General features: G+C 43.6%; 1 protein-coding gene across 1 annotated transcript in view; it reads right to left on the bottom strand.

Annotated features, from left to right (window-relative positions):
• The window catches only part of AMTN (amelotin), a 26,771-nt gene extending 22,321 nt beyond the window's left edge, over nt 1-4,450 (bottom strand). Inside the window, exon 1 of the mRNA XM_015421422.1 lies at nt 4,381-4,450. Coding sequence (XP_015276908.1) covers nt 4,381-4,434 — 54 coding nt within the window. The 5' untranslated portion in view covers nt 4,435-4,450. The remainder of the gene's footprint in view (nt 1-4,380) is intronic.
• Nucleotides 4,451-8,652: the final 4,202 nt, after the last annotated feature.

Genomic DNA, 8,652 nt, shown 5'->3' on the forward strand with positions numbered 1-8,652 from the left:
TCTTTCCCCAAGAAGATTCCTCTGTCTCCTTCTATTGTTGTCTTCCACCAGTGGGTGAAGAAGACTTTTTTGGGTTTATTTGGTGTTGCCTCAATAAATCTTATTGGATCTCCTCCCAGTGTGTATATGTGTGTGTCAGTATCCCTCTAAGCTGAGTTAGTGTGAGCTAGCTCAGTGTTTTTTAGCCTCCGGCTCACAGATTTTTGTCTTAGTTCAGGAAGGATGGCTCCAGAGCAAACTAATTTATGCAGTAGCCAAATCGCTCACTCACAACTTTAATGCCAGTAGCTCACAAAGTAGAATTTTTGCTCACAAGACTCCACAGCTTAGAGGGAGCATTGGTGTGTGTATACATACACATGTGTGTATGTTTGTGTGTCTGTGTGTGTGTGTATTTGTATTTAAAATACTTTTTCATGTCTGAAATGTTTTAATGTTTGCCACCCTGAAGACGCTGAATTGGGTGGAAAGGCTGCATAGAAATGTTTTAAATAAATAAAATATAAATAAATAAACCAGATGCCATAAATAAAATAGAAATGTGTCAGAATGCTAGAGATCTGGGACTTACTCTTTCTGTCCCATTAAAATTAACAGTTTGTGAGTGGGTTGTGACATAATGTCCGTGGTAGGAATGAGCGGGTGACATTTTTTGTTCTCATTTACTCAGACTGCTTGACAGCTTTCCAGTGTCCATTGACTCTGTCCTCATATTGCTGCAAGATCCATGTCTTACCATGGTGAATGGGTTTAGCCCAAGGGGCCTTGAGGCAAGTCCTGGGCTAAAACATTTCTTAATGACAGTGGGTGTTATCTCTGTGGGTATTAATTGGTAGGAAACGGCTTTGTTCAGGTGGTGACCCCTTCTAGGTGAATTGAAGGTGCAGGTGAGTGTTTGTGTGTAGCTGAAGAATAGTTTTGACTCCGGAAGAGAGAGAGAGAGAAGGAAACAGATGCTGTGAGTTAGCTAAAATGTCTTAAGGTGTACGCACGTTCTCTCTCTCTCTTAGCCTCCACATGTGCTCTACTTGTGTACTGTTAGATAAACCAAATACTACAAAAAAAATCTGTAAGTCTCCACTCTGCCCTCCAAAAGGACCAGCCCAGGGGAAGGAAGAGCATTCACCTTGGAACTTCTTGCTGCTCAGAGAAGTGGGGAACATGTAATAATATTGCAAAGTTTCTTGGCGCTCAGAGTGCCACAATGGATGAGGTAGTCCTATTTCTCCCCTCACAACTATAGTTTTCTTGATTACATTGGAATTTTGCTTAATTATAGTCGATCTTGTATTTCCCGCATTCCATGGGCCTTGTTTATAATTAGTTTTTGCATCTATGTCTGCTGGGGTGGAGTGGGAGGGAAAAAGACATAGAACAAGGCCCCCACCCCACAGAGGAAGAAGGGACAAAGAGCATCTCCTTCACAATGTGGGGCTTGGACAGGCGAGACCCACCCTACCCTGTGCACCCTCTTCCCCATCCCACATGGGGTTCAGCTGGCCCTCAAGCCTCCTTCCCTGGCCTGCATGGAGTGGGTCTCTCAGTGGCTGCTACTACCCTGCACAAGGCAAAGACTGCCAAATTTGAGCTGGGTCATTGCCCCCCCGGGGGGGCTTTTCTTGCTGGGTGACTTGGGCCAGCCACACATTCTCAGCCTACCCTACTTCACAGGGGTGTTGTAAGGATAAGATACAGGAGAGAATGATCTAAGCTGCTATCACTCCCTGCTGAGGAGAAAAGCGGGGTATAAATGCACTAAATAAACAAATTTGAATCCAGATCACCTAAATCCTAGTCTGACAACCTAGCCCCTTCCCCCTCAGCTGTCTTTACACCTCCAGGTGCTTCAGGGTCTTGTGATTTTAGAGACCTGCAACTCTTCTAAGGATGTCCTGTCACTTGTGAAAGGAACAGCCAAGTATTATTCACTGTTAATAATATCATTAATAAATGGACATTCTTTTAAAACATACAGAAGTGAACTCGTGAGACCTCTCTGGTTGCTGTTAACATGTATTTAAAAAGAGGGGGGAAAGTGACGAGCCGTCTAGACATATACAGAGATGGTGCTCGGGTTGTTTTGTTGTTTGTGTTATTCTGCACCTGAAAACAAGCTGTATTTCAAAGCATCCTAAATGAGTGCTAAAAAGCATTCTAAAACTGTGCTCGTAAATCATGCTGAGTCTTCTGCCTTAAGCTGTGTGTTTGGAGAGCCCTGGACTAGGCAAGGGCTAGCTAAGGTCAGGAATTCATGGCTAGACAGTAGCATCTGTCTCCTCCAGTCCTTGCTTTCTGGCACACTAGATAATCACGGAAATCTCACAGGCAAGATGGGAACATTGTAGGATTATAAACTCTTTCCTTTTCCTCTGCTTCCCACCATCACCTTCACGACGCTGCAGCAAGACTGCTGTCTAGATAAGAAAGGTGTAGGGACCATGTCACTCTAGTCTTGTTCCATCTGCACTGGGTCCCTATTTGCTTCCGTGCCACTGTCACGCTGCTTTTGGCCTTTAAGATCGATTATGACTTGGTGCCTGCATTCCTTAAGCACCCCCATACTCCCATACAAATGGTCCTGACCTTACAAATCTCTGGGCTCTGGGAGCCTGCATCAACTGAAGCTAGGTGGGTGGCAACCCATGAAAGGGCATCCTCGACCATGGCACTGAAATGATGGAATTCCCTCCCAACAAAGATTTGTCTATCCGCTCTCAATCATTGTCTTCCACAAGTGGGTGAAGCCTTTTTCTGTTTCATCAAGTGTTGCCTTACTGACTGGCAGACAGACAGAGACAGACAGACAGACAGGAGGGATGGTATAGCCCAATCTTCTCAGATCTCGGAAGCTAAGCAGGGTTGGTATTTGGATGGGAGACCACCAAGGAAGACTCTGCAGAGGAAGGCAAGGGCAAACTGCCTCTGCTTCTCACTTGCCTTGAAAGCCCCATGCTGGGTTGCCATGAGTCGGCTGCAACTTGATGGCACTTCAAACACACACACAAAAGTTGGTTGTTAATTGCTCTCCACCTTGTAAAGCCCTAATTGGGTGGAAAGGTGGGATACAAATCTTGCAAATAGATACGTTCTGTCTCCTTTCCTTTCAACTGTGCCCCAATACAGAGTGGTTTTATTTCACTTTTTAAAAAGTGTACCTTGGTTGGTAGAAGTTCAGGGAAAGTAGAAATAGCATCATTGATGCACAAGGAGAAATAAGTCACATATACCAAAGAGGTCTCCACTCTTTCTCTTGTTTATCTAGCTATAATGCATTTTTGTGCATGGGATGCATCACAAATGAGAGTAAACTGCTGGGAGGAAATCCAGTGTGTAAGATAACTAATGAGCGGTCTGTTTGTTTACATATGTTAGTTGGGCTTCTTCTGACCTAACCATAGACTTGTGTCTTTTCCCAGTGATATTATTTCTATTCTTTTTTAAACTCGGAAAACTTTTAAAAATAATGCACAGGTACTTCCTGATTTGTAATGTCTTATTTAGTACATCTGTAGTCTTATGAACTCTGTTTACTAGAAACCCCTGAAAAATTGGACATTTGTATAGCTTTCCTTCTTATGGGAAGTTCAGATTGTGACTCCAAATGGTCAGGGAACTTCCAGTCCCTCCAGAAAGCTGTGAGATGCAGACATGCTTAGTTGCTAAGTCTGAAAGGGAAACATTTGCAAGAATTGTAGTCCTCCAATTCCCTGCTATTAAGGTAGTCCTATACAATCCACACAGCTGTAATTTGCCACATCTAGATCATGGCACTCTGGAATCTCATCCTACAGCTGAGAACAAGAGGTGTACTCCCAAACATTCAAGATATTTCCAGGCCACTGAAAGACCTGAAATCTGTTGCCCAAGAAATGACAATTCCTAGACGTGTCGAGTCTTAGAAATGTCTGGCAAATGCCATGGTTTTGCATCTTAAAAGTCAGAACTAGAGGCATGACATTTCTTCATGACAGAGGTAAAATTTCAGTGCAGAAAAAGCCATATTGGTAACTCCAGTCTCCAGTGCCTATTCAGGGTTATGTTTGTAGCAGCCAGAGCTCTCGGTCTGAATTTGCAGAACCCAAGTTTAATACTGTGTGTGTACAAATACAGACACTATCAATGTTCTATCCTTCCTGCAAAGAGCTTAAGACAGTGTATGTGGACCTTCTCTCCTCTATTTTATCCTCACAGCTTCCCTATAAGGTAGGTTCAGCAACATAGGCTGAAAGAGAGTAACTGGCCGAAGTTTACCCCATGAAGCTTTATGGCAGATTGAGTATCGGAACCCTGGTCTCCCCATTCTTTACTCTCCTTAGTTTACCAGACGTGTATAAACCTTCCCCCCACCCCAGCAAGCTGAGAAAATTAAAACCTACTTACTGGAAAGGCGATTGTCAATCCCAGAAGAGAGAGAAGCAGAATTACAATCTTCATGTTTCAAATTGGTACCTGTGTGAAGGAATCAGAAATCCTGTTTTGTTCTGTGTCTTTTAAGTGCGCCATTACTCACCGTGCACATTTCTATCTTAGTGCTGGATGCAACTCTTACCGTGCTGCTGTCTAGCAAATCTAGAAAGAATAATAAAATAGTTTGGGTCCCACTGTGTTGATGAAACGCTTCTGTTTGTGGCAGCGAGCTTTGTGAGATGTGACGGGCCTCCTGCATGTATTTAAACTCTCTCCTAAAGAGGCAGTCATCAGAGAAGATCCCACATGAAGTCATTTTTTGTTTCACACTGTGCCCAACATCTTATTATAAAAAAGCATCATTATGTCCCAGAGTGTCTGTGGTCACTGAGGGAAATCTCAGGTGGATGGAACGGCATCAGACAGAGAATAAAATTGAGAATGAGCTGAAGACAATTGAACTAACTTTTCTCTGGAGAAATCGTATCTCATTTTGAGATCTATGAGCTTTTCATCCAGCTTGGTCATTGGAAAAAAGCCAAATAACATAGGCCGTGTTGTGTAATGGTTAGAGGGTCGGCTAGGAGACCCAGGTTCGAATCCCCCTCTGCCATGGAGGCTTGCTGGGTGTCCTTAGGTCAGTTACTGTCTCAGCCTAACCTACCTCACAGGTTGCTTTTGTGAGGATAAAATAGAAACAGATGTGCTGTAAGCCACTTTGGGGGCCCCACTGGGGGGAAAAGCAGGTTATAAATATTGAAATTGGTCTGGCTAGGCCTTTTGAGGAAAGAAATTCTGCAACTGTAGATTGCTGAAAGGCAAAAAGTATGTGATTTTGCCCTTTTTCTGCCCCATATCTCATGCTTAGCAAAGCAAAGCTATATTGGGGGGGGGGGCTTAACCCAAATATATAGTAGATTTTGTACTTTTCTATGCTGAACTATATAGGAAAAAATCCAGAACCCCATAGGTAGAGTTAAATTTAATTCTTAGACATTATTTTCCAAGGCCTTTTTTGGGGGGGGACACCAGAAAATGTTGTGTTTGAGTCACTTAATTGTGGGACAGGGCCTTTCCCATGGTGGCACCCTGCTTATAGAGCCATCTTCTAGCAGAGACTTGCCTATCACCTTGCTTAGTTATTTTTAAATGCCAGACTGACAGTGCAATTGACTTAGATTAGACTTAACTCTGCCCAGGACTGCAGTGTCAGTCATTTCTTTTCATCCAGGTTTTTCATTTTTAACTGAAGTTTTCTTTTATGTTGGTGGTTTATTTGCCTTTTTGTTGTTTTTTTCTTTTTATGTCTACAAGCTGAAAAATGTTGACAGCATGGAATATAAAATTTTTAGCTAATATGATTGTAGTTCTTAAAAGTTTTCTGTTATAAGCTGCTTTAAACGGACCATATAACTTATCTAAAATACATCAACCTGCACATGGTCCGAAAGAATGTTGAGTGACTTTGTAAGACATTAAAAGCCAAACAGTAAACATGTACATGTGAAAGTCTTACAGAACGCAGTGGTGCTATTTGATCCAGAAGAAATAGGCTACAAATCCAATTGCTACTAGCCAATCATTCTTTGTCCTTTAGATTTTATTGCCCTTCATCAGCAAAGCTTTTTTTTAAAAAAAATATAGATAATGGTTAAATAGTTTTTCTTCTTGCCCTCTATGGATACCATTTGGAAGTTGTCTGCTCTCTCTTTCTCTCTCCCTCTATTGATCACGCTCAAAACGTGAATTTTGGAACAAGCTGCTTCTTGCATTCAAGCCACACCTAATTCTGGAATTCGGTAATTGGCCATCATACGGTAATTAATGGTCTAGTCAGGGCTAGGATGTCCTTAAGATTTTCTCTTTTTTTAGAAAAAAAAAGGTTATAATAGAGATGAATGCAGCATCAGCAAAGCAGCAAGCCCAGTTAATTATTTTGTAATAATGCAGGAGGGGGGAGATGACAGATCTAACTGGTGGTGCATAATTTTAACTTATGCAGCTTTTCTGTAGAATGCAAAGAAACTAATTTTTGCCCATCTAGGTTAAAAGAATTATAAGTAATCAGTGGCTATTCTGTAAAAGTGTGCAGTAAGCATAAATGTGATTCATACCATGCTTAGTATAAATATATATAATGGGCAGAAATAAGCCCACTCATTTGGGTCAGAAGGTGCAACTAATCCCTACTGATCTCCTAAAATAGCTGCTGGATTTGGATCACCAGTTTCATCTCTCTCTCTCTCTCTCTCTCTCTCTCTCTGACTTCCAAGAGGAGAAGATCTGCCTTTTCAATCTCTCCCCATCTCTTAGTTAGACAGCTAGATATTGCCTTTCCTATCACAGTATGGATTTATTTATTAGATTACATTTTAAACCGCCCTTCCCTTGTTGAGGCAAGGCTCAGGGCAGTGTACAACATAGTGACATCATACAATCCATAATAAAACTTTACTTAAAAAGATGACGCTAAGAATTTCAGTAGTGCCATTGCCTTGCTGGGAGGTGTCGAGTGGGAGTGCCAGAAGGATGGAACCATCGCTGTCCTCATCCAAACACCTGGCGGAACACCTCTGCCTTACAGGCCCTGCGGAACTGCATCAGGTCACACAGGGCCCAAATGTTATTCATCAGAAAGTCCCACCACGTTGGAGCCAGGGCAGAAAACGCCCCGGCTCTGGTCGAAGACAGTCAGACGTCCCTCGGGCCGAGGACCACCAGTAGATTCTGATCTGCTGAGCGCAATGCTCTTCTGGGGGTGCATTGGGAGAGGTGGTCCTGAAGACACATGGGTCCCAGACCATGAAGGGCCTTAAAGGTCAACACCAGAACTTTGAATCTGATCCAGTACTCCACTGGAAGCCAGTGCAGCTTACGCAGCATGGATTGGATATGTGTCGTGCCCAGGGTCTTTACCGATGGAGAATCTACTTACTTTTCTTAAAGCAATAAGCCTGATGTGGACTTTATTCTAAAGCAGCCTCCCCCCTTTCACTTGTGCCTAGTCACCTCCTGATCACAGTACCCCAGGCTTGCCAAGTTCCCCCTGGCCGCCAGCGGGGGAAAGAGGGTAGAGTTGCCAGATCCAGGTTGGGAAACTCCTGGAGATTTCAGGGTGGAGCCTGTGGGATGGCAGGGGCCTCAGGGGGGTGCGATACCACAGCATCCACACTCTCTGACGCATCCATTTTCTCCAGGGGAACTTATTTCTGTAGTCTGAACTGAAATTCCAGGGGATCCCAGGTCCCGCCTGGAGGCTGGCATCCCTCCTGTTCAGATCTCTTCTCTGCTGTGCCAGGGTGGACACACTAAGACCGTTAGTTCCCTGTCCTCCTTTGGTTGCTCCCCAGCATCCTGCTTTGGCCCTCTCCCTTCTCTCCCGCTGGGATGCTGCCATGACTATTTCCCCAAGTTTCTAATCTCTTCCCGTTTCCCCCTACTCACCCCCAGCCCTCTCATGCGTTAACCCACTGCTTAGTCTGTGTGAGTCAGATCAGCCCCCATTCCAAAAGGTGGCCGGGAAAGATGTGGAATAACTCTCTGTTTGAAAACCAGGCACACCTTTCAAATGGGAAACACAGAATATGTGTTGTTCAGTCGCACAGTCGAGTCCGACTCTTCGCGACCCCATGGACCAGATCACGCCACTATAGCACAGAATATAGTGTAGTCTAATACTAGAAGAGAACAGTGGATCTCTTGGACAGTGTGATTTACTAGTAATGAAGACCACCCCCTAGACTGACTATTTGTGGGGGGGGGGGAGGGGGCTTGAAAGTGGACCAGTCTGACTTTGCATAGATGATAGAATAGACTTTATTATTGAGATTTCTGATGAATACTAGAAGAGAACATTCTACCTTCAAGCACCAGCAGCAACTCAAGACATTGGCATATATTCTCATTTCTCAGCATTCGTTATGGACAAGGTTGTGTTTTGTTTGTTTTTTGCTAATCTTTCCTTGGGAGTCTGTTAATATTTACTGCCATTGCCCTTAGATCAGGTCTGTTCAGGAATCTCGCCTTCTAGGAGGTTTACCTGGCTTTCATTCTTTATTCTCACTATTTCTCATCCTTCTTGAAGAACCAGCCGCAAAAAGAGGTCGAACAGTCCAATGTCTTGTGTTTTCCCTCCCTCTGCTGGTAATACTGAGAAGTGCAGCTTCCTGCAAAAATAAAACAAAGTTAGAGTCCAGTGGCACCTTCAAGACCAAGAAAGTTTTATTCAAGATGTGAGCTTTTGTG

This window comes from Gekko japonicus, unplaced genomic scaffold, assembly GCF_001447785.1.
Source record: "Gekko japonicus isolate JY-2015 unplaced genomic scaffold, Gekko_japonicus_V1.1 scaffold740, whole genome shotgun sequence".
In the NCBI taxonomy this organism is placed as follows: domain Eukaryota; kingdom Metazoa; phylum Chordata; class Lepidosauria; order Squamata; family Gekkonidae; genus Gekko; species Gekko japonicus.